This window comes from Tasmannia lanceolata, unplaced genomic scaffold, assembly GCF_043159265.1.
Source record: "Tasmannia lanceolata isolate RefF3 unplaced genomic scaffold, GAP_Taslan_0.1 ptg000005l, whole genome shotgun sequence".
Lineage (NCBI taxonomy): Eukaryota > Viridiplantae > Streptophyta > Magnoliopsida > Canellales > Winteraceae > Tasmannia > Tasmannia lanceolata.
In genome coordinates, this window is record NW_027518682.1 from 20707892 (window position 1) to 20734757 (window position 26866).

At 37.9% G+C, this 26866-nt stretch overlaps 1 protein-coding gene across 2 annotated transcripts in view; it reads left to right on the plus strand.

The window, feature by feature from the left end:
• Positions 1 to 26866, plus strand: part of RGD3 (ROOT GROWTH DEFECTIVE 3) — a 73583-nt gene that overhangs the window by 16786 nt on the left and 29931 nt on the right. The window contains exons 6-11 of one of the 2 annotated variants that reach the window (XM_077380219.1): positions 8845 to 8926; positions 16469 to 16773; positions 20385 to 20493; positions 20594 to 21218; positions 21782 to 21914; positions 22010 to 22078. In XM_077380219.1, the coding sequence (XP_077236334.1) occupies positions 8845 to 8926; positions 16469 to 16773; positions 20385 to 20493; positions 20594 to 21218; positions 21782 to 21914; positions 22010 to 22078 (1323 nt within the window). Of the gene's footprint in view, positions 1 to 8844; positions 8927 to 16468; positions 16774 to 20384; positions 20505 to 20593; positions 21219 to 21781; positions 21915 to 22009; positions 22079 to 26866 lie in introns of those variants that run through there. The other variant, XM_077380220.1, reaches the window with a different exon arrangement.

A 26866-nucleotide genomic window follows, 5' to 3' on the forward strand; every position in this document is an offset into this window, starting at 1 on the left:
AATATCATGGAATCATAAGTGAGTGCGAATATGGTGTTTTTGATAGTACCGAAGAGTTTTTTCATGCCACCAGTGAGACAATTTCTTCTGATAAAAATATCTCGTGTTTATGAACTGTCTGACAATATTTTCTTGTTGCAGCAGAACAAGACCCTCGATGAGTAATAATATCTATGTACGAGGTATGTGGAAATAATTGAATGTATATCAGCTTGCATGGAATGATTTAGGGCTGTTGAAGAGATAACACGATGAGTTTAGAGTGGCAAAATTCATCTAAGGTCTCAATGTTGCTTATCATTTGGTTCGTGGACAAATCTCGATCTGTAAAGAGCTTGACTCTTTTACTAATTTGTATTCCCTTCTTCTGCGTATTGGAGTTTCTGTAGTCTCAAGTGGCAGTGTTGGTGGTGGATCTACCTTTAGGACATTTGTAGGCAGTGCTGATGTAGGTATAGGACTTGGTGTTGGTTTTGGTGGAGGCCATTATGGCCATGGTTCAAGGGAAGGAGGACTATAAAATCAGTTATAGTATCATGTGGAGAATTAAGTGAAGAATAGAAGAAGAGAGGAAGAGAAAACTTCACATGAGGGAGGAAGTATCCATTAATTTCAAAAATGAGTGTTTAAATGTCTAAAATGCCCAAAATTAACCAACATGTTATTTTCTAACACCCCCTGAAGTTGAAAGCTTCCTTTAAACAATCCCATGTTGTTAATCAAATTATGGTGATTATCTGTCTTGAGTCATTTAGGGAATACATCAACAAGCTCATCTTGACTGGACACATGTAAAAGAAGCACTTTTTGGTTGCCTACTTTCTCCCTAATAAAGTGATAATTGATCTTAGTGTGCTTGGTTCCAACATTGAAGACAGGATTCTAAGACATTTTAGTTCCATATTTTGATTATTGCAAAAAAGAGAGTATGTATGAGTTGCAGTTTCTGTAAGAGAATTCAAGTAAGTTCTGCTTGCATATTTTGATTATCTCACAAAAGAAAATATGTATGAGTTGCAGTTTTTGTAAGAGAATTCAAGTTAAGTTCAGCTTTTGCTCTAGATCCGCCTTATATTGCTTTTTCTTGTTCTATTACACAAGGTATCCATTCACAAGCACACAAAAGCGAGTTATAGAACATTGTGTATTAGAGTCACCTGCTCAATCTGCCATTTAAAAAAGAAATCATTTGCTCAATCTGCGTTACTTTACCCTTGCACCTGAATTTACACTTTTGGTTGTTTTAAGTGTCCTTTGGGTCGTAAAGGTGCCGACAAATCTAATTCACCGCCTAAGTGTTATTAGGTCCTATGAAAATGAGATACTCAAAGGTACAAACAATGCTATTATATTTACCAGGATTCCTGACCGTTGCACCTTCTTTACCACTCATGTTTATGATAAATACTGCTGGAGTGATGACTACCCTATATATATAATATTATCAATCTTATGTTTTTTTCTTAGAAAATGATCATTTTATTAAATAAGAGAACGAAGAGGACCTACGATCGAGATGGTCGGGACAAGAAATACAAATGAGAACAAGGAATCAGGGAGGAAGAAAAATCAAATATCTCCAATCTCATTCGGTTAACGCCCTATCGGGGAAGACGATCTGCATGTTCATTGGCTGATCTCCGCACATGATGGTATCAAACTGAATGAGCAATCAACAGGTCCTGGATCTCATAAAAAAACTTTGCAAACCTCCACGGGTGAGGGTTGCGGCCCGTCCAGCCATCTAATATCATTGAGGGTGTCTCCCTCCACTATGAGATGGCTCAAGTCCGATCCATCGAAAAACCCGAATGCCTTGCAACATCGGCTTAATTCCCAATTCTAGGATTGTCAACAGATCCACTTCGGATCGGATCCACCTATGTTTCACGATCCATTCAAATCCCTTATCGGTCGTATTGGATTCAGAGTGTTCTTTGGATCCTACTTCCCATGTCTCAGTCACGATCCATTTCAAATCAGACTGTCCATCGGAGTGTCCTAGTATGTCCTACTTACGCTGTACATAGTTACAGTTCTCAAAAGAGGGCGAGGGCAAGTTGCAACGGCGACGACGCAGCAGATTAGAGACTTGAAGTCAATGGTTAGAGAAGGAAAAGAAGAGTCTGACTGACTTCAGACAGATGAATGACAGAATACTGAAAATAGAAATCGCTTGAAAAATAGATATGGCTTATTTTTACTAAAATACCCTTGAAACAATCCTTAATGTTATAAAAAATGAAGGGTATTTTCGTAAAATAATATAATAATATTGGATTTCGGACTGTCCCGTGGGCTTTATTAGTTGTCTGGATCCGATCGGTAATTTTTTCGGATCCTATGATCGGGATCTGAAATATGTCCACGGATCCTAGTAGTGTGTCTAGGTCCTGTCCATTAAACTTCGGATTCGGATAGTCCATTGGACTGTCTGGATCCATTGACACCCCTACCCACTTCATTAGTCTTTGATCCCGATAGGATTAGAGAAAGCCCATATGGTCTATCCCATCTCATCTCTAAGGATCCCCCAACTCCTTCCAGGTTTGTATTTCTAATGCTAGATTCGTCAAAGTTAAGTTCAACCGTCGGGGATCAGGTGGAGTTTATCTTCGGGCAATAGGCTTCACTCTTGTCAAAGAATATCAAATCTCCTTCCAATAGTGCCTACGGTCCTAGCTCTAGTAAAGCCTAACGCAAGGTAAAATCCTCATCTAAGAAGTGATGATCGGTATAATCTTCATGTAGACGAAGTATGGATTTTTTACAAATTTCTTAAAAAACCGGGCGTTCCTTTCCTTCTAGAGAACCCATATAGAGGCTAGCAATGCGACCCTTCATAGGATTCTACCTTTCCTTGTCCAGGGCACAAAATAGCATCCCTCTGGGAGGTTAGAAATGCGACGCGGGGATACCCACAACATGCCAAATATACTAAGGATATGACTCCAACACGGCAAATCTGCAAGCATGAGCAAATTATCGACTGACTCACAAGCTTCCAAACATAATGTACAATGTTTATTATCGACTGACTCGCAAGCTTCCAAACATAATGTACAATGTTTAATATTTTGCATCTTACGGTTGCACAAATGATCCACAGTTATGATCTTATCCAGGAAGGCATTCCACCCAAGCACGCAGCTCTAAGTGGTGTGCAAGAATGCCTCAAACTTTGGCCATTTGCTAGGGCGAGGGGCGAGATGAGAAATGAAGGTAGAAGGATTTACGTACACTGAACTTCCCTGATGAGGTCAAGGTCCAAACCCTTTTATCTCTTCCATGAATCGCAATGTACATCTACACATAAGACTCCAGAATACCCATCAGTTGAGCTACTCTGTCTACCTCCCAATCAAAGAAGTTTTGTTCAAAGTTTATCTTCCTGGATAGCCGACCCTCTTCTCTCATATGACAATCTTGGACCGACAATTCTTTCATAGTAACCACTCCAAAAGGTCGGGAAATAGATCTCTTAACACGTCTTCCAAACACTACATATCTTGCCAAAGCCTTAGTCTTTTGCCTTTGTGAACTCTAAAACAGATGCCTTCAAGGAACTTGTGCTTGTTTCAAAATATCCCTCCAGACTATCAAATTATTCTTTTGTAATTGTTATCCGAAGTCCAATTCCTGGGGTTGGATAGACTTGCTTTAAATGACTGTGGTCCATAACAGGTGGCCACCACCACCAAAATCTCTACAGCCACTTACCCAACAATGCATAGTTAACGTCCCTTTGAATCTGCTCATGTGTTTGATTACCCCAATCAATTATTTGAACAAGGAGAAGTATACGTGAAAGTTAGTTTGGATCGCCTTTATCATCTCTATCCTAGCGAGACAAGATTCCGCTTCCATACAGATAATCTTCTTTCCTCCCTTTCCACAACTGGATCCCAAGGCCTCATATTAGGTCTCCCATCATAGAAAGGAAGACCCAGATAAATAGTCAGAAGGGAATCTACAAAGCACCCTAGCAATCCGGCCATCCTATCTATTCTTTTTGTGAAGGTCAACGAGGAGAAAGTATTGAAAAAAATATTCTCAACCTTATTTTGATAAAATATGTGAAAAGTTGCGAAGTTTATGATTTATCATGTCCCATTTCTTTCCCTTCATTGCCGCTTTTTTAATTCTTCTCTGTTTTACTCAATTTCTATTCACGATTCTCTTCTTCTTTATATTTTAACAGTTGGATATAATGGTGTGTCTTTTAATTTTGTTTAATACAACTATGTTTGACCATATCACAGTAAAAAAATTGAGTCATGAAATAGTAATGCCCATAGCTTATTTTATTTGAAGCCCAAAATTTATCTAAGAACCCAGGCGGGCACTATAAATTTTCTTAATATGTAAAAAAATTTACAAGAGGGGGACATACCACCTTGCCTCCACTCCCAATAGAAAAACTAGAGTTACAACGAATGCTTGCAATTCCTGAAGCATCGCATCTAATAGTATCCCTAGATCTAGTCGGCAGATCCTTCTAACATCTAAAATCTTTATTACTTCTATATTCACAAGAATAATTGGCTATTTTCAATCATGTCCGGCATTTTGCTAATCAGATTGTGGATGAGTTGGCTAGAGACGGTGTATCGAAGCAATCTTTAGCTCTTTTTTATTCTCTTCCGCCATGATTTTTTCTGTTTTTATAGTTTGCGCGGTGTATTTTCTTTCTTCGCCTGTATCTTGACCATCTCGGTCTTTTACTTTAATATATTGGGCCTACTATTTTCCAAAAAAAAAAAAAAAAAAGAAAGAAAGAAAAAAATTGGCCAAAGAGTCTGCAACTTGATTTGCTTGCCTGTAAGCATGAGAGATCTGCGGCTTCAACTCCAAGATTAGTGAAATCAACCCCCACCAATAAAATTTAATGAACCAAGGAGGGTCTTTCTTATCATTGATAAGGTCGATTAACAATTTACTGTTAGACTCCATCCAAATATTCACTAAGCCAAAAGCTTTACAATATCTAAGACCATCCATCATGCATCTTACTTCTACCATCACTTTAGTACCGCTATTATAATAGTGAGAAAAAGCGAAAATTACTTTGCCATTATGGTTACCTTTGGAAGCCCCATCTGAATGAAACTTAACCTCACCTTATCTTGGCTTTACCCAAGCCGCGTAAAAAGCCTTCGGGCAGTTTCATGGCTTAGAAAGGATTTGTATTTTGCTAAGAGCCCAAGCTTCCCATTCAGAGCATTCAAATGTAGGCAAGAAGAACTTAGCTAGCGAGTTTCCCCAGGACATGACATCCTTAATGGTCATATTAATGGGTTTGCTTAAGCCTTCCATTCGTCTTCTCCATCTTTCTCTCAACATATGAGGGATGGAATAATCTTTAGAGCAAATTCAAACATGGATTTATTTTTTCTTTTAGCTAATTCAAACTACTGAAAGAATCTAGCAGTTATAGTTTGATTTTGCATAATAGGGACAACACCAAGGATAACAAAATACCCCCATATGGTCCTAGCCAGCTCGCTTTCTACAAAAAAGGTGGTCCAAGTCCTCTTCCACAGGTGAGGAGCAGAACATGCACAAGAATGGGATAGGAATAAAGGTATCTTTAAGCCTACTATCAACTGGAACCGCATTAAAGTAGATTTTCCAATTGAAGCACCCAATTTTGGATGGTAAATATTTCCAGGTATGCGTTGACCATCTTTACTTCGGCATTTTCTCCCGCCCTAAATTCCATGCTGCTTTGGTGGAGAAGTGACCATAATTGTTTAGTGTCCAAACAAGCTCATCCTCTTTATCAGATAGTTGAATCTTGGATGCTCTAATGACGTTAGCTACTCCTCGAGGAATATTGGTCTCAACCACAGATAAAGCCCACTCTCGAGAGATGCTAACCACATCTTTAACTTTAAGTTTAAGATTCACCTCATCTCGGTTTAAGGCATGGGTGATGATGGGGCCATTGCCAAAATATTTATCTGTCCAAAAAGCAATATATCCCTTCCCAACAATCCATCTGCTACTTCTAAGCCAATCATCTTTCAGAATGACCATATCTTTCCAATGTTTAGCATCAAGAGCTTTGGTTGCCGTTAACAAGAACCAATCACCCTTCTAGTATTTAGACTTCATGAAGTCAGTCCATAAATTTGATTTCACATGCATATTGTAGATGCTCTTATCATGAAAACCTTACAAAAATCACGAGGGACTTTCCCGAGTTGGAGACTCTATTCCTGCAACAGCTGCCGTTGGAAACGAGGGCCCTCACGCGGAAGAACAAGTGCGGGAGGACTCTCCGGAAGAGGTTCCAAGGCCACCTTCCTTCGGTTTGCAAAGGGTGTCTCAAGCCACCCAATGATGTTTCCTCCCTTGATCCCTATTACCCCACCAAAAATTTATAAAAATACTTTTAATTTTTTTGAGGACCACTTCAGGAGGTTTCAGAGCAGATAAGATGTATATTGGGATAGAGGCGATAACATGATTTAGGAGAATGGGGAACCAGATGCTAGAAAAAATATGGTGGAATTTTTCATCTTATCGGGAACGAGAGATATCAAAAAGTTTTGTGTTCCAAAATACAAACTCCCTTACTTTCAAAAGGCCCTTGAAGAAGAAAGAGAGGAAATGAGGCAGAGATGGGCGTCTGTGCAAAGAGGGAAAGAAAGGCTAAAGGTAGGTCTCTCAGAGGGGCTGGTGCCTTATCGAGTAGAGGTGGAGGCTGGTGTAGGGGAGGAGGTGGATGATTTCTTGGCGATAGGGGATGATTTCGAGTCAGGGTCGGGGGACCTCACACCAAAGGCCGAAGGGGAGGAAAAATAGAGAAGCGAGAGTCGAGCAGAAAAAGGAGGGGTCTTCGGACCCTAATATCTAGAAAGTTCCCCTTCTCCTCACTGTTGTAAATATTTTTCTTTGGGTTAGCATTTTGGTGTCCTCTTTTCTCTTGTTTGGTTTTAATAGTCTTTTAGTGAAAATTCTCGATGGATTTTGAAGAAGATCTGGATCTTTTTGGAAATAGAAGTCTCGGGTTAAAAGTTTCTCTGTGGTGGAGGAGTATAGCTGGACTAGAGTGAGAAGATTTCTTATTCTGGGGAATCTTTTAAGTATTAATGGTGTGAAGAATTTGTTAAAGGCAGGGTCCTGGCAGTTATTTCTTCAACAGTTGTGCCAAATGGAAGATAGTAAAGGAACATTGGAGTAGGCTTGAGGAACCTTTGTCTTCGCCGCTTGGGATGCATTTTCTTCTCTGTTCTGAGGAGCAAGATGTGTGTATGAAACGATGCAGTTGCTCGACTACTGTCGAGTCTCTTATTAACTTGCCACTGCTGAAGGGATCCCTATGGTATAGTATGTGTAGTCTCAAGAAATTGATGGAGCTTGAGTTACAATGGGGTGAGGTGGATCGGTTGAGTTGGTTCTAGGAGGGTGAATTATTCAAGATCCCTAGTGGAGATCGCAAAGGAGTTGTATGCTGGCTATGTTAATGAATGTTCAGGAAACTCGATAGATAGCATCTTTTTTATCTTGCCAAGGCTCTCTTTTCCTGACATTGGAGATTGTTCTAATGTGCTCATGCTTGTAATCATGGGGGACTCCTGGTCCCTTTCTCATGTACTTATAAGTATGATTTATAAATATTAATGTCATCTTAAAAAAAAAAAATGATTTAAGAGAATGGGCTTACCTCTTGAAGACAACAGCTTTCCTTTCCATCCTTCTACCTGCTTTCTCACCTTTTCAATAAGCTCGTTGAAATAGATTATCTTCAATCACCTTTATATAAGGGTGCTCCCAAGTACTCTATAGGAAACCCTTTATCGGTGAAACCCGCTTCTGCAATTCTGATTCTCATTCTACTCGCATGGTTTTTCTCTGATCAAGCAAACAACTCTTATCCTTGTTGATGAGTTGACCCGAAGCAGATTCGTACATGGCAAGGAAATTCATCATATTTTCTATTGATCGCTTCCTTCCATTTGAGAATATAGTTGCATCATCTGCAAATAATCAATGAGTAACAGGGATGTACCCTCTGGAGCAAAAGTAATAATTTGCTTACTTTTCTTGAAAAATCTTTTTCAAACCTTTGCTCAAGACCTCCTCTGCAATAATAAACAAAATAAGGGGAGAGAGAAGGTCCCCTTAGCGAAGGCCCCTTGTTGATTTAAAGAAGTCATTTGGTTCACTATTTATGCATATAGAGAACCAACAGTTTGGTATGGTTCTACTTATCATGTTCATAAAAGATGTACTAATTCCAAACTTTTCCAGAACTGCTAGGAAAAAATCCCATCTCACTCGATCATACACGTTGACCATATCCAGCTTAAGCAAATCATTGCTACCATAAACCTTCATGTCTCTGCTTTGGATAATTTCTTGAACAATTGAGGTATTTTTAGTGAAATTCCTGCTTTTAACAAAGGCGCTATGTTCTCCAGTGATATAACTTTTTGAAGAATAGCTGCCAAGCAGTTAGTAATAACTTTCTAGATGATTTTGTGGCTAAAGTTGCAAAAAATGCCCAAAGCATATTGATGTGGCAAACATAATGTGTAAGGGAATAAAGTTTAAGCATGTTCGTACTTTTGTATTACATTATCAAAGCTGAATATGATCAGCATATAATTTATCTATTTTACTGTCACCTATTGTTGTACATAAATGTTTTAACTAAAGCATATAATTTTATTTCTCGAAAATGATTTTTAAACTAAAGTACACAATTGTCTTTCTTGAAAATAATTCTTTCATTATTTCATCTCATGATTCATAAGATAGAAATTATTTTTTTCATTTCTTTTGTGTTATGTATTATATATTACGTTAAAGTCTAACTGTTATTTTTTGGTTCAGGAATATGATATTACAAATGATAATAGCAAGAGTCAAGTGGAACGAATAGCTCGTCAGAAGCAAAATCTTCGTCGCCGGTTAGGTCAGTGCATTTCCTCTTTGATCTCATTCTATTGTGGATTATCAAATCAATTGAACTCTGGATTGTGATGGGGTATGCTATTAAAACTATTTGCTTTTAAATCCATTTACCAAAATTTTAATATAGTATCTCTTTGGGTTTATGCTTTTTTTGCAACCACCAATCTCTTTCCTTTGGTGCTAATGATTGTCTTGAGTTTGTGATTCGTTTTTAATTTTCATTATTTTTTGGATGAATAATACGTACAAAATTATATAAAATACTTGTATCGTAAGAGAAAGAGAAGTTTCTGTTCAAGAAAAGAGAAGGAAAAGAATCTTTTGATTAAAGTTAAAAAATTGTTTGATAATTATACTCTACTAGCACATGTTAGTTAAATAACCATGCTGATACGTTATACAACAGTATACATGTTTTGCAAATCTTTTAAAATTCTAGTAAACGCATGAGAAACTGGTGTCTGGGTGTATTTTGTATGAAGTGCGTATGATGACTTGATGGGGGACCTTCCTTTTTTTTTTCCTGAATGATTGATGGGGGACCATCCTCGGCAGGAGAAAATCCGGGGCCCACCTGGAAGATTCCGTAGCTATAGGAGGCAAGTGTCTTTTCTTTTGTTGTAATGGCAAGCTGGTTTTTATTATTCACGTAAGTCAAGGGTGGCGGGGGACACTTTTTAATTAGCTTTAATTTATTAAGTAAATCAAGAGATCCCACATGTTTTAAATCACTCTAGTTATTAAGTGACCAAGGGAGCCTGCCTTGCACTTGCAACAAGAGGGAAGGGGTCTAATTTTCTTTTGAGCAGGTCAACTTAGGAGGGTTGTCTCTTTTATGTTTGGTGGTTCATTAAAGAGTCCACTTAGTAGGAGGATATTGGTCCAATGTTTTAAGGAAATTGAGCTGACCTAATCCATGCTTAGCCTTTTATAGATGGCTATTTGTGATAGGGTGCTGTGGTAGAATAGGAGTATGGTCCTTATACTTCAAGGAGCTTAATTTTTGTGGAGTTAGAAAAGATATATATATATATATATATATATATATATATATATGAGAATAGAGTTCCTGAGGGTGCCCTCATATAAGCTTATATGAGGTGGCTCTCACAAAACATAAGGGGCCCACATTGTTAGGATGATCCGAAGCATTCATTTGAAACGTCCCATCATAGAATGGTTGTGTACAAAAATTCAGCTCCATTGGATCATCCTAACCCCTCCAAAAGTGGGGGAAAAAATGGGCAGATTTGTGGACAAAACGTGTCTATCCATTTTTGCCCCCACTTTTGGAGGGGTTAGGATGATCCAATGGAGCTGATTTTTTTTACACACTCTATCTATGATGGGGCCTTTCAAATGAATGCTTTGGATCATCCTAACAATGTGGGCCCCTTATGTTTTGTGAGAGCCACCTCATATAAGCTATATGAGGGCACCCTCAGGAACTCTATGTGATAAAGAACAGAGTCATAACACAACTGAAGCTGCATATCAGTGAAACAGCCATCAAACAGTCCTACCTTGAAAAAAACAAAGCAAAAAAAAAAAGAAGGCTAAAAACATTCAATCTATTCACCATGTTTCTTTCCAGTCTCTGTATTTGCACAATCAATGAGGAGGTCTCGACATTCCAAGGCAGAAAATCAGTTAAAATTTTTAAAAAGTAATAACTCTAGCTTCTTGAAATTTTTATCAAGCAATGAGAAGTGGATCATCCATATTCTTGAACATAGAAGTAGAAGTATTGATTATCAGGGTGGTGACTACCTCAGTAAGTATATGATTCCCTAACCTTTCACCTGCAAAAGCAAAAGAGCAAATAGTGAAGATCCAACATGGATAGAACTTAAAAAGCGAAAAAAAAAGAAAACATGGACCACGGCGCAGTTTAAAGTCTCTTAACTTACCATAGGACTGGGCTTGTCTTGAGATCTCTGAGGCACTGACTCAACCCTCCTCCGCCTTTCAGGTGATCTTTGAACTCTCTCCCTTGACAAATAGTTCAGCTACAACAGTCAAAAGCATTGCAAGTTAATGTGTCTCAAATAATAGATAGTTGATGACATATGATTTTCACAATGGTTTGTGTAATCCGCACTCTTAAAATCAGGAACAATTACTTTATCTTGAAGCTGCATTAAAAAATGTCAGTTCAATCAAAGAGCTAGTGGCAGAAAATGATAATTGTTAAATACTTATATCTCATGAGTAAAATACCACGACAATTGGATATGTAACAGACATTGAGCACAGCAAGATCTAGCAAGGCAGAAGTTACTAATGTAACATTGACAAACTCAGTAGCCTGGTAGCATCATGTCATAGGCAAACATACAAAAGTTAATGGAGAAAGAGATATTCTTTCGGATTAAAAGAAACTAAAGCAGAAATTCGAATGTTAGAATGCGTGTATGGGATCTGTCTGAGAAGTTTGGGCATGGACCAACATATATACTAATGGCATGATCGGAAATTATGACATCAATTACAGAAAATATGAAATGAGGCAGACCTGATAAGTGATCCTTACTCACCACCACAATTAGTTGCAGTGCTCCTAAAACATAGGCTGGCCAATATGCAGAATCACAAGCATAAAATGACCTATTGTCAAATGTTTCAATTGGTCCCCAAATTTAACAGAGATAGCAGCAGCTGCTGTATTAAAAATTTAAGCATGCAACTGAATATAGGTTGATGGGTCTAAAGCTCATGTAATACCAACATATAGTTTCCAATAAATAAAGCAAAAGCCAGGGCAAATGAATCAAGAACTTTTTTTCTAACTTGTCTCTATCCAATTGAAAATAAACGTCAATTCATAAGAATATGAGGCCTATAGATATGGGCACGGACAGACATTTATGCAAACATGTGCTCAGGTTCCAAAAGTTAGCACAGAGGATGACCAAGATGGACCAGTGATCTGAAGATGCAATTTTGTTTAGTAATATATAACACATGAATCTTAACGTACCTGAAATGAAAAAGATTGTATATTCATTTAGGCTCCGTTCTTTTCAACGTAAAAATGGAAGTAAAATTTGTTTACGTTCATTTTTACAACATAAAACAAAATTTTCCTCCATTCTTATGTTGAAAGAAACAGAGACTTAGTGATAAAATTTGGTTTAGCATACAGAAAATATGAATTTTTAATTCTCATCAGACATAATATGGTTACCTGAAATTTTGTAGGGAAATATGATTTGAGGCTGCCATACTTCTCAAGAACACTAAGAATGGCATATACTGGATTGCTAACATTCTTCAAAATCTCTTCTACCTATGCCTTTTCTTCTCCTCCCAAAGCAGATCCCAAGTAGTTGGGCGGGTCAATCCAATTTTTTCTACATATCATTGTGAGAAACAAAATTGAATTAGTAACAGTAAGAAAGAAAAGCCAGAAAATAAACTAAATAAATCCAAGTAGAAGAAGATAGCATTTAAAAGGCCAAAATATTCAAATTCCATTTATCGATTTTTCTCTCCTACCACTACCTTTCAACTTTTTTTCTTAATCCATCTTAGGAATACAATTAATATACAGATTTAATGCTGATAATAGTACCAATTAATTTGAACAACTAAACCCCACTAACACAGCCAAAAAGAAAAAAAAAAGGAAAGGAAAAACGGAAAGGAAGAGAAATGGAATTCTAAGATGGATGGGAATTATATTACGATAATATATCGTGAAAATCATTCTAACTATGCCCTAATAACCAAAACCAAAGTATTTACCTGGCCCATAAACAGCGTATGAATTTGATCTCCGAGATGTGCTCTTTTTAGATAATTCAGTCTAGGCAATTCCTGTCTTGGTAGCAATAAGAAAAGAGAAAACAATATTAAGAAAATTATTAATGTCAAATGTACTTTGTTCTTGCTATGTACTACTATAATTAAGCAAAGGAAATAATTACAGCAAAAACAAAAAACAATGTAAAAGAAAGTAACTAACCAAAAGAGAAAAGGGAAACAGGGAGGCCCCATGTGCATTTCTACCAAGAGGAGGCACCAAAACGATTCCTGCATGTATAGGAGCATTAGAGGAAAAAAAATAAAGAAAACAAAGAGAAATAGGACAAAGCTTATGCGATTGTAGGATCAAAAGGAATTGCTAGCTTTTCAAGAACGGAATTGACAACCAACGACCTGCATGATAAATGAAGACGTTCAATATAAATGTTACCTACAGTAAATAATATAATAATAAAACATATGCCACTTAATCATTAAAAAAAACATATGCCACTTAATTTAGACAGATGTATGGAATGGTGGAAACATAGAAGGAAGAAAAGAGTAATTACAGCAATTTAACATACAGATGATGGTTAAAAAATACTCTAGGTGTAGAAATGTGAAACACAAAAACAGCATATATAAAAAATACCGGAAAATATAAATGGCAGTACATATTGGACTCAAATTTCCACATATCAGAGTGGAACAAAGGAAGAAAAAAGAGATGCATTTATTATCAACTGCTATAAACTAATACGTTTTGGACTGATAATCGGTTGTAATAATCTAAAAAGAACAGGGCCTAATAGACTAAATTAAAATGGGATTAAACCAAACCTAAAGCTTTTTATAGCCAGAAAATAAGGTTTAGAGGAGCTGTGAAACTCACCATTCCAGGCAAGAAGTTGAAGCGGTTGAAGAACACCGTCATGCTGATTTCTGGGGGAGAATGGTTGGCCGATATTTCCAAGGAAAGCTTCAGACCCTAAGCTAAGCCCCGCCTCAGATTTTTCGAGCACAGAGGGAAACGAAACAAAACTGAAAACCCTTGATTTCCTGAAACTTGCTGCAATTGATAACCCTAAGCTAAGCCCCATCTCAGATTGTTGACGTGAATGGGTTTAATACGTTTAGGGTTTTGATTTGAGGTGAGAGGATGCTATGGTGTTTATGGTTATCATCTGAGGTTAGAGAAAGAGAGTTGTATAAAAATATCTCTGACGACTGAGAGAGGAATGGAGGACATCTGTATAAAAATATCTCTGAAATAAGGAGCAGAGAAATATCTGTAGTAGGTGAAAAAAGGAGAAGAAAATGTCGTTTTCACCCTCCCATAGCTAGTATATACAGATTTGTGGGAGGGCAAAAAAGCGTAAATACCTTGCACACTGACGTGTTAAATTGACAGATTTTCCAAAAAATTCAAAAAATTCTCTAATTTCTCTTCTGCTATAATATATATATATATATATATATATATATATATATGAGGAAAGTGAAGCTACACCGCCGGCTTAAAATACAATGGGTCCACATTGTTTTGGTGATCCAAACCATTCATTTGATTGCCCTCACATAGATAGGGTGTCCACCAAAAATCAGCTCCATAGGATCATCCCAACCCTTCAAACTGTGGAGGCAAAAATGGACAAATTTGTGAAGGTTTTTACACGTGCATTTTTGCCTCCACAAATCGTAGGGTTAGGATGATCCTATGGAGCTGATTTTTGGTGGACACCCTATCTATGTGAAGGCCAATCAAATGAATTCTTTGGATCACCAAAACAATGTGGGCCCATTGTATTTTAAGCCGGCGGTGTAGCTTCACTTTCCTCTCTCTCTCTCTCTCTCTATATATATATATATATATATATAATGCCCTTGTCCCTTGAACAGATGCATTGATTGTATAAATACAAGTCTGATTGCTTGAACCTCAGAAATTCCGCCATTTCAAGCAGCAACAGTCACACAAACTAGGGAGATTAATTCCATCTTCTTTCGTTTGAATTTCTCAAGATCCTGATGGACTCTTTCAACAAGAATGGCTTGATTTAGCAAGGGGATGCTAAATCAGTGATTTTTTTTATGGTAAACTCCTTGATTCACAAGGAGGAAACTGATAGAAACAAAGGGAAAGCTTCAGCTCAAGGTAGAAATTACTTCTTGGCCTTAGACAAATTCAGTGAATGGTTTCTCTTCCAAGAGAGTTAAAGCGATTCCCTTTCTCAAAAATCAATGTCTTCAATGAAAATTATCTAAAATCTCCCAAACTAAAGAGAGAAATTGGGCTTATATACGCTGCCCTTACAAAAATCACTTTCCTAAACTACCCTTAGTAAGAAAATGACTAGAATAAAGATGACAAAGTGAACAAATGACTAAGCTACCCTATTTGCTTAGTGTTACTGATCAAAGGTAAACCTATACTAATGCCACACGAATGAGCAAGCTAGACCGATCTAGAGACTCCCTGGGGATGCTCCTGGATCACTTAGACAGATCTAGAAGGTTCTGTTTTCTGTTCTAAGTCTCTGTTGGTTTCTTTGGTTCCAAGGGATGAGATTATCTAGGATGGTCGGTTGGGATTGAAGTCTTACTCATAGTAGGGTTTATTTTCGGAGCTTATATGTTATTTTTATGGGCTTATCGAGAGGATATTAGATGTTTTGTTGGTTTGTGTGTATTTGAGAGCGTTTGCTTTGGTGTTGATGTAGATCACCTTTTTTTTTCATGATTTCTTTTGATATTTTTGCTATTTTTAAATCCGACAAGCAGCTTAGTTCTGCTGCACCATCGAAACATGAGAACTTGGTTGTGGCTTGGTAAGTTTATTTTGTGCTCTGCCAAAACTGCGAATACAAAATTAACCTGAAAAGAGGAGTTTACCTGCATTTACAATTGGAATTTCCTTTAGTTGTAGGGCTGAACTTTCATATTGGGGAGCTTCCTCATTTGAGAAAAGGTGTCTTGTGGAGAAGGAAATTTTCGGAGCGTATATGTTATTTTTATGGGCTTATCGAGAGGATATTAGATGTTTTGTTTGGTTTGTGTGTATTTGAGAGCGTTTTCTCTGGTGTTGATGTAGATCAACCTTTTTTTCCTGGTTTCTTTTGATCTTTGCGCTATTTTTAAATCCGACAAGCAGCTTAGTTCTGCTGCACCATCGAAACATGAGAACTTGGTTGTGGCTTGGTAAGTTTATTTTGTGCTCTGCCAAAACTTCAAATACAAAATTAACCTGAAAAGAGCAGTTTACCTGCATTTCCAATTGGAATTTCCTGTAGTTGTAGGGCTGAACTTTCATATTGGGGAGCTTCCTCATTTGAGAAAAGGTGTCTTGTAGAAGGAATCCATTTTGGCTTCCTCATACCAGAAATCCACATTAACCAAGTTCCATTCTTTTCATTGGAAGGAAACTTTTTGATCTGTCACTTTTGTGCATTATAAGTGAAAAGGTTTAGTTCAAATACATTAATTACTTGGCATTGTGTAGGTGGAAATGTTTATTATTGTCTTATGCCATGCATGTTAGTTTGCAATATGTGTCTTACACATTAAGGCCCTGTTCGTTTAAGATTATGACAACCGATTGTGAGTGCCAAACCGATTATTGGACTCAAAATTATATTATTGGACTCAAAATTATATTTAATTTTGAGTCCAATAATCGGTTTGGCACTCACAATCGGTTGTCATAATCTTAAACGTACAGGGCCTAACTGTATCTCTTCTGTATTAACTTTTCTTTCTATTTTGGATACAATCATATGACTGTTCCTTTTTGCAGGCTTAGATGTATGTGAGCAGTTTATGGATGTGCATGATATGATCAGAGATGAAGATCTTATGCAGAAGGTTCATTCCCATGGATATTACGCATCACAATCTGGGCAAAATATTCGTCATCTAGTGGCTAATATGATTCCAAAAAGATTAAGTGCAAGGGAAATTAATCTGTTAAAACGGAAGGCCAAAGTAAATGCGAAAGACCATCCTAAAGGCTGGACCGAGGATGATGATTTTGAGTTGTCTTATTCCCAAAATTCTATGTCAATAAAGGGTTCAAGTCCCGATGAACTCAATTCGGATAAGGTAATACCCATTATTCTATTGCATTCCAGTCCTTTCATAATTTTATTAGAGTAATATTCTAGTCTATTGCAGATATTTGCCTATATTGCAGACTGTCAAGATGAAACCAATACTGATTTAGAAATTCAGGTTCAAAACATCCAAAAGAGCCCATACGATTTATTTCCAGAAGAATAACATGGGAAATGAAGGGCGATGGTCTTTCATCCCCACCTGCAATACGCATTCGCCCCCTTTTAACGTGATTTGACGTCAAAAAGCGTTAAAGTTGCCCACTGTTCACGTTATAAGGGAGGCAAATGCGTACTGCAGTGGGAGTGAAAATATCATCTCCCGAAAAGAAAATCTGAGTTACAAAGACCATATTGCTGGCATCAGCATGTCTGCATATCATCTGTCGTTCCTGCATCTTGGAGTTTTCTTATGCTAGATTTACTTTGATTTTTCCATAATTTCCTTGAATTATTTGGACTGGTCTTAAAGTGTCCTTCTTGGATGAATGTACTCCCTGCACCCAGCTGTTGAAAGAATTGAAGTGCAGATAATTTTTCTTAATCGATTACAGATTAGTTTAGGTTGAGTTTGGATTTATAATCGAGGAGACCTAATAGGATTAGGAGTAGTGAAGATATTCAAGACTTTTAGTTAGTTTTGGATTTGCTTTCTTGTAGTAGTCTGTAATTTCTGTGTTTGACTCTGAGGAAATCACATGTTAAGTATTTAGTTGATCTTTTAACTTCTTTTTTTTTCTAGGAATTCATCTCTAAATGGAATTTAGGGGTTCTAAATAAAAGCTCTAGCTGGCAAGGGTGGTGAAATTTATTGGACATTTTCTATTTTGTTTCTTGCGGAATTTTTTAGCTCTTTTCCATTGGGTGCTTTGTTGTGTTAAGTTATGTCAGAAATATCTCCGAGATTTTCAAAATATAGCGACATTTTGATAAACAACAAAATCCCAATATTATCCTGAAAATTTTGAAAATATAGCTATTTTTTTATTTACCGCGGTAAAATCATGATATTTTTATTTTATATTTTTTTTCTTAATTTATTTACTTTTATATATTTTTTAATTAATTTTATTTTTATTGTTTTTTCCTGATATAAAACCTACAAAAAAATAAAAATAATATATCCCAAGATTTTCCCTTGCTGAGAAATTCCCGAGAACGATATTTGTGAAGCAAGTGTTAATTTTCCCCTGTTCCTGCTGCTGCTAATAGCTTCTGATTGTGAGGGTGGTGGAGTTTTCAAAAGTTCTTCAAGCTGTGATTAGCTGGTACTGGATGTAACAAATGGTTGGAATTCATGACTCCAAAATTCTAGAAACCACTATTTATGGGTAATTCCAGTGTACCGCAAATTGTTTGGAAAGTCCATATTCATAGAATTTAAGTCGTAAGGAATTCTCTGTTTTCTGAAAATCTTTGCATGCTGAAATTCTTGACCCCTAGTAGCAGCATGGTATTATTCAATTGGACGGTTGTACCAGCAATTATGTGGATGTAAACTTTTTCCTTGCATCAAATATTACTAAATCCACTTATTTGAAAGTATGTAGCTATTAAAATATGCTATTTTATCGGGAGGCTTATTCACAGTCCAAAATATATACTTTAAAATGTTTCTATATAGAATCTTGATCCCAATTGGGATGGGATTTATTTGCTCATCATTTGTCTCTCTAGTCATATAATTCTGAAACTTCTGGTGAAGCTTTGCCCTCAGTGATTCTTTTTTAAAGTTTGAGCATTTTGTTGTACTAAAACTTTGGTGAAAATGGCATTAAAAAAAAAAAAAGCTTTGCTCAAAATGTTTTTGATCTCTATGTAGGTCTATTCACAAACTTTGGTCAAAACTCTGCTAGAATGACAGGTTTGCTTCTACATAGATTTATTCACTTATGAAATTTGGTTGGTTGTATTGGCTTGCAACCATCCGTCCTGTTGTGTTAGCTAGCTGTTAGTCTGCCGCCCTCCTTTTCCTATATACTTTTAGACTTGAACTTCTAACATTTGTTTCAGTAAGATAGTCCGACTTCCTTGCCATCATTTGCTCTGCATTAGCTTTCCATGTGTACTAGTATGCCCTGACTTAATGATAATTGTTGTGCATTGTTTGCTCGTTTTTAGTAGGAATGCAACATTTGGTGAAGAGAAGTTATGCAAACTTTCCATTAAAAAAAAAAGCTATGCAAACTTCTAGAACCTTAGTAGTCCATTCGTTGTTATGTTTGGAATTTTCGTATCATTGCTTGCTTGAAAGAAGTTGGAAAAAGGATTTGCTCCGAAACATACGGGGCAAACGCACAAAATTATCAGATGTTTCTTTCATTCTGGCATGTTCTGAAATTCACCTCGTTTCTGCAAAAAAATGAATGAAGTAGTTTAGTCATTCTATCATGTTGCGATTCCAAAATATTGGAATCTAAACATTTTGGCTTTCACCCTCTTGTCTAGCTGAGGAGGGCGAGCCTTGGGTCAACGGTAAGGTTGCTCCATTGTGACCTGGTGGTCATGGGTTCGAGTCACGTAAATAGCCTCTCTGCAAAAGCAGGGGTAAGGGCTGCGTACATGTAGCCCTCCCCAGACCCGGCAATGGCGGAAGACTCGTGCACTGGCCACCCCTTTTTTTTCCTCTTGTCTAGCTGAGATTTATTGTGGTGCAATGAATAATCATCTCCCACATGGCCTATTCCAGCTGGAACAACTTATTGTCTCATTCTGATCCTATCATTTTTGTCTCGGTTTGTCCTTACTGAACGAATGCCCTATTCTGTCCGGAACAATTTTTTTTTTTTTTTTCAAAATTTTACAATTTTACCCCAGCCCCCTGAATGACTATTTTCTTAACCTTTTCAACCGCTTTATAGCTTGGTTGAAGGGCATTCTATGCCTTTCTGCACCCTTTTTAAATGCCTTTTTTTTTTTTTTTCTTTTGACCACTTTCTACCTCCACTTCCTCTTTTACCTTTTCAACCTCTCTATAGCTTGGTTGAAGGGTTTTTTTATGCCTTTCTACACTCCCTCTAATTGCCTATTTTTAATTTTTACCCTTTTGACCACTTTATAGTTGGTTGAAGGGCATTTTTTGTCTTTCCATCCTCCCGATACACACACACACAACCAAATGAAGGCTATACAAAACATCAATTGCCTTATTTTTATCACTTCAATACTTTTATTTTTCTGTATTTTTATCACTTCAATACTTTTATTTTTCTGTAATCCTTCCAAAACCTTTAGGAGAAGATTTTTGTCAATCAAAACTGATCAACCATTCAATCCCGCTTATTGAAGTCCCTAGCCTAGGAGAAAACTTACGTATGAGAGATGAGATGTGAGATTTAAAATAAGTCAAACTTCATTTTTTTGTGATATTTTATATTTAAATTCGACTAATTGTGTGATGTGTGGTTTATGAAAATTATCAATACTTTATGAAAATTATTTACTTTCTCTAGAATGGCAGAGCTTTTCCATTTCCCTAAAATATAGAAGACAACCTCCAATTGTGATTATGCTTTTCATTAACTTTCTTGTAAAGCATTCAATTGCATAAAATTCACCATCCTAGAATTTTTCACTTTGAGATTTTTTTTTACTTTGCAGGTATTTGCAGACACTGTTGTGGATGAAGACAGCTTTGATCATGATGGTGATGGGAGGTGGCCATTTTGCCATTTTGTTGAGCAACTCATCCATGATATGTTTGATCCCAGTAAGCATCCTGTAGGTTTTATCTCGGTCTGGCCTTTACCTGGTTTGCTGCTGAAATCATAGTTTTCTGATAACTTTCATTTTCACGGTCTGATTTACAGTTTGGGAGGTTCGCCACGGTAGTATCATGGCGCTGAGAGAAATTTTAACCCATCAAGGTGGTTCTGCTGGAGTATTTATGCCTGACTGGAGCTTAGAAAAATCACGGCTTGTTGAAGTTAAGGATAAGAGTAACGTAATCAACTCAGCAAAAAGAGCGAGAGAAATTGATCTGAATATACAATTGGCGGGGCCGGGGGGTGAGTCAGAGCCAAACTTGAAGAGACCAAAGGTTGAAGATGAATCAAGTCCATTAGTAGTAAGCTCACTAGCCTCTAAAGACCAAGATATTAACCTTGGTGTTTGCTTAAGCTTTGATGATGGTGCGCGGACTTCAACTCCGGGGCTGGTTAATGGTGGACTGACTAAAGGTCCTCTTAAATTGGAGTCTGAGTCATGTCTCGGCGGGTTTGTGTCTCAGTGTAAAGGAGAAGTTGGTAATATGATAGAAGAGAAATTAGTCATCGAAGATAGGTGCTCCACTGCAAAGATGGAGTTACTAGCGAATCTGCCTGAAGGTTGCAAGGTGATGAAATTGGTCAAGCTAGCGAGGCATTCATGGATGAAAAACTGGGAATTCCTTCAAGATTGTGCTATTCGTCTCCTGTGTGTACTATCATTAGATCGGTATGGTTGTCGATTATTTCAACTTTTTTTTTTTTTGCCTCCTTGCCTTCTTGTGGACCTTTTTGGTTTAATTATGTGAAACAACCAATTACTCCAAAAGCTTAAGCTGTTGGAGAAGGTGTTATTGAATCTTTTATACTTTAACACCCCCTCACCTGTGGCCCCTCTTTTTAGGGTTGGCCTACGCGTGGCACATGCGGCCCCTCCTTTGGGTTTGGCCATTGCATGTGGATTTTTACTATCCAGGAGGTTTGAACTCAGGATCTTCGCTCTGATCCCATGTGAAACAACCAATAACTCCAAAAGCCTAAGCCGTTGGAAAAAGTGTTATTAAATCTTCTATACTTATAACAAATTAAATTAAGAGCTCTAGATACCCACATGGACAATGAACAAACACTAATACTTTTATCTTGGTATTAAGCCGAGTCTGCAGATCTTTTTTCTGGTTAATACTTCTTCTGTCTTAATATGCTTCTGCCTTGATATGCTCTCTCTCTCTCTCTCTCTCTCCAGGGAGGATGTTTTATTGAGTCAATCTTTTTTCATTTTTGTTGATGCAGTTTCGGAGATTATGTTTCTGACCAGGTTGTCGCCCCTGTTAGGGAAACTTGTGCGCAAGCACTGGGTGCTGTGCTCAAGTACATGCATCCTGCATTAGTTCATGAGACTCTGAATATCTTACTACAAATGCAGGTGACTGATGTACTCTAGTTTCTTAGATTGTTTAATCGTCATGTAATTAATGGAGGCTGCCAATGGCCTTATAATCTCTCTTTCTATTCTTTCAGTGCAGACAGGAATGGGAGATTCGCCATGGGAGCCTTTTGGGGATCAAGTATTTGGTTGCTGTTCGACAGGTATGATTCTTTGCATGTATCAGCCACCCTTTTCTTATTGAATAGCTGCTGTCAATTTTCTTCCACTTTATATGTATGTTATCCATATATGGATTGAATGTGTGCTGCATTGACTAAATATATATGACATGGAAAGCCTGGAAGGTCATCTGTTGAGGCAAGGTAGAGCCACCATTCAACATTGCATTTCGTGCTCTGTCATCATCTATGCAGTGGGTTATTTGCCTTTTTGTTTATTGGTACATATATTATGTATATATTAATATTTATAAATGGGCTGTATTTATCTGGTCGACCAGAAACAGAGTGGGGCCCACGTTTTTTGGTGATCCAAACCATTCATTTGATGGGCCCTGACATAGATAGGGTGTGCCTAAAAATTCATCTCCATAGGGTCATCCAAACCCTTCAATTTGTAGAGGTTTAAAACCGTCCATTTTATGTGTGCGTGTGTGTGTCTCGGAAAAGTGTTGCTACTCGGTCTTGTAGCTAAGCTTATCTACTCGGTCGGGTTAAATACAGTGTGGGCCCACATTGTTTGGGTGATCCAAACCATTCATTTGAAAGTCCCTTACCTAGATAGGGTGTCCACAAAGAATCAGACCCATAGGATGATCCTAACCCATCCAACAGTGGAGGGGAAAATGGGCAGATTTGTGGACAAACTGTGTCTGCCCATTTTTTCCCATTTTCCCTCCACTGTTGGCTGGGTTAGGATGATCCTATGGATCTGATTTTTTGTGGACACCTTATCTAGATAAGGGGCTTTCAAATGAATGGTTTGGATCACCCAAACAATGTGGGCCCCCACTGTATTTAACCCGACCGAGTAGATAAGCTTAGCTACAAGACCAAGTAGCAACACTTTTCCCATACATACATACATATATAACAACCACTTAAGCATGTTATCAAGGTTCTGAAAATCGGAATCGGATTGTAAGTTGTAAGAGGGTTCGAAACGGAAATCGGATCGTAAATCGTAAGATGAGATAAAAATTCTATGATTAGTAATCCAAAGTACAGACTATATTCATCATGCAATAAATCACTAAACAACGCTCAAACTATATTCATCATATAATTTATCATAACTGTAAACAAAGCACACACTCAAATCCATAGTCATCATCATACAAAGAAGTGTTGGTAGTAAACAAATTATATTGAAATGATTTCTATATTGAAATCACAAACAACTCTCAAAATCTAAAAGAAAAAGGCCTAAATCATTGAAATCACGATTAGTTATTATTAGAATAAGCCTATTAGGGGCATTCTTGTCATTGTAGCCTTCTTTTATTATATAAATACTTCACTGATGGGTAGCGTAGCCCTAACTCACTCTTCTCCTTTTCCTCTCTTTCACGTAACATGGGAGGTATCGGAGCCAGGTTTTCCGATAATCGTCAGCCTCCATCTTCTCCATCTCCTCCAGCCTCCAACCAAAGCGAAAACCATCTACCACATCGTAACCCATCTCCCCCTTTCTTCAGCAGTTAATAATGGTTGGACTCTTCATCAGTTAGATGTGAAGAATGCTTTTTTACATGGCGACCTCCATGAGGAGGTTTATATGGAGCAGCCTCCAGGGTATGTTGCTTAGGGGGAGTTGTCCTCCTCTGTCTGTCGTTTGAAGAAATCTCTGTATGGCTTGAAACAATCTCCACGAGCATGGTTTGGGAGATTCAGTGAGGCCGTTATGCAGTTTCGCCTAAGGCAGTGTGCAGGAGATCACAAGGTACTCAGTCCTTAGCAGGGTGCATTCTATTGATTGTGTATGTTGATGACATCATCATTACAGGTAGGGGTGGACATGGTTGGGGTCCAACTCGAGGAACCGAACCGAACCGGTCACTTTGGTTTGGTTCGGTTCGGTTCCAATTTTAAATGGTTCGGTTCCGGTTTAGTTTTTTGGGAACCGATTATATATGGTTCGGTTCTGGGTTTGGGTTTTTGGAACTGAGAACCATAGTTGTCAAACTCTTACGAGTCAACTCTCGAGTCTAGTCGAGTCGCTGAGCTTTCGAGTCGAGTCGCCTCTGTTGAAAACTCTTACGAGTCATCTGGTGACTCTTACGAGTCGCTCCGGGTCGAGTAAAAAAACTATGACTTTTACGAGTCGAATCGAGTCGTTGGGCTTGGGCTTTCTTGCTTTGATGGTTGAAAACTTGGAAGTAGGAACTTAAAACTTAATTATTTTTGTTCATGCAAGTTACAAGCATGTAGTTATTTACTAGTAAATGGTGGGCCCCACGCCATCAAAATATGAGATGTGAAATGGCGGGCTCCAGTCAAATGCATAAGTTTGGGTAGGGACGGTGGACACCACCTTGTCAATAACATTAGGGGTAAAATTGTTATTGGGCCCCACCCCATCTCTGCATTGGTTTGGGTAGAGACAGTGGGCCCAACCAATCCTAGGCATGGTCATTAAATATTGAGCCCCACCCCATCATAGCATGAGGTGTAAAATAATTCGTCCAAACCATTCAAAACAAAAAAGTTCGTCCCACGGTATATGCATGGGTTTCGATAGATTTGGTGGGCTCATCAGATCAAAGGTAAAATAGTGGACCCTACCTATGCTATTCTTGGGTATAGAATATGGGCCCCACCCCACCCAATCAAAAGATCAAAACATGATGTAGGGGAAAAATACTTTCCAGGGAAAACTTTTTCTGGAAAAGGTGAATGACATTTGGAGAGTTACGTGCTTAGTATATATTATGGATGGATACATGGATTTTTTTGGCTTAGTGCTTTATCTATGTGCAATTGGGTCATATTTTTTTTTACATGCTTCATCTTTTGAGATATAATGATAGTTTTTTCAACTACATTTCTACTCTTTTCAAAAACTCTTATGAGTCACGAGTCATGAGTCACAAAATTAAGAAATCGGGTCACGATTCGAGTCACGGGTTGACAACTATGCTGAGAACCGAGCGTGATGTGCCCCCTTGAGCATAAATTCACCCCCCTTTAACGTGTTTCTTTGCCTTTTTAGAAAGTAGAAAGTAGAAACCCTAGTTGTCCACTTTTCCCCTTTAACGTTTTATTTGCCCACCACCAACATCGCTGTCTCCACTCTCCATCGGCTCTCGGCTCTCTGCTCTCCAACCTCCGGTACTCCATCTCTCTCTCTCTCTCTCCAACCTCTGATTAGGAAAAATATAAGATTAGGCAAAATATCTCCATTTGGTCAAAGGTTGGGTAAACCCAGAACCGAACCGATCAAGTTCGGTTCTGGTTTAGTTCGGTTCCAAAGATAAATGGTTCGGTTCTGGTTCCAATTTCGGGGAACCAATTATATATGGTCCGGTTCTGGGTATACCCCAGAACTGAACCGAACCATGTCCACCCCTAATTACAGGTAGTAATTCAGGTGGAATACAGAAGCTGAAGACCTTAAAAAAGGAGTTTGCTACAAAAGACTTGGGACGTTTCAGATATTTTCTTGGGATATAGGTGGCATACTCCTCTCGTGGCTTGTCTCTATCATAGAGGAAGTATGTTCTGGATCTGTTGGAAGAGACTGGGAATCTTGGAGTAAAACCTGTATCTATACCTATGGATCCCAATGTAAAACTAGTTCCAGAAGAAGGAGATCTGTTGGAAGACCCTGGCAGGTATAGAAGACTAGTGGGTAAGCTCATATACCTTACAGTCACTCGTCCTAATATATCTTATGCTGTAGGGGTGGTCAGCCAGCACATGAGTTCCCCATGTACCTCACACTGGAGTGTAGTGGTTCAGATCTTGAAATACTTGAAGGGTGCACTTGGAAAGGGCCTACTATTCAAGAGACATGGTCATATGTGAATTGAGGGATTCTCTGATGTTGATTGGGCTGGATCTCCTGCAGATAGGAGATCAACTACAAGGTATTGTAGGAGGTAACTTGGTATCATGGAAAAGCAAAAAACAAGATGTCATTGCAAAGTCAAGTGCAGAGGCAGAATACAGAGCGATGGCACACACGAGTACATATAATATCTGGTTGAGACCACTTTTATCTGAGATTAGGATTGTTCTTCGTCACCCTCACAGTTGTATTGTGAAAACAAAGCTGCCATCTACGTTGCAACTAATCCAGTATTCCATGAGCGTACAAAGCACATTGAAGTCGATTGTCACTTCATTCGTCAGAGGATTCAGAAAGGGGAGATATGTACTGTATTTACTCGTTCTGCAGATCAGTTGGCTGATATGTTCACAAAGCCATTAAATAAAGCAAAGTAGCGATATTTGTAACAAGCTAGGAATGTATAATTAATACATTCCAGCTTGAAGGGGGAGTGTTAGAATAAGCCTATTAGGGGCATTCTTGTCATTGTAGCCTTCTTTTATTATATAAATACTTCAGTGAGGGGGAGCGTAGCCCTAACTTACTATTCTCCTTTTCCTCTCTCTTTCACGTAATAGTTATCAAAATTCAAAACAAACAGAACCTGAATCACTGAAAACAACAACAATTTTCCTTCTTCAAAAGTGTCGTCTTATTGAGCTAATTTAATATGAACAACGGTTTTACCTCTTCTCTCTCTTCCACGTGGAAGAACAAACCGCCAGCAGAAAAGGGTGTAGAAACTAGCAAGAGAGGAGAGGCAGATAAATTAGCAAGAGAGGGAGTATCTAGGGAGAGTCTAGAACTATTTGATTTTCTCCCTCCCTAGCTTCTAATATTTGTATTGTTCGGTCTCTTCTCTATTAATGAAATCTCTTTACCATTCAAAAAAAAAAAAAAAAAAAAGAAAAAGAAAAAGAAGAGTGTGTAGAAACCGA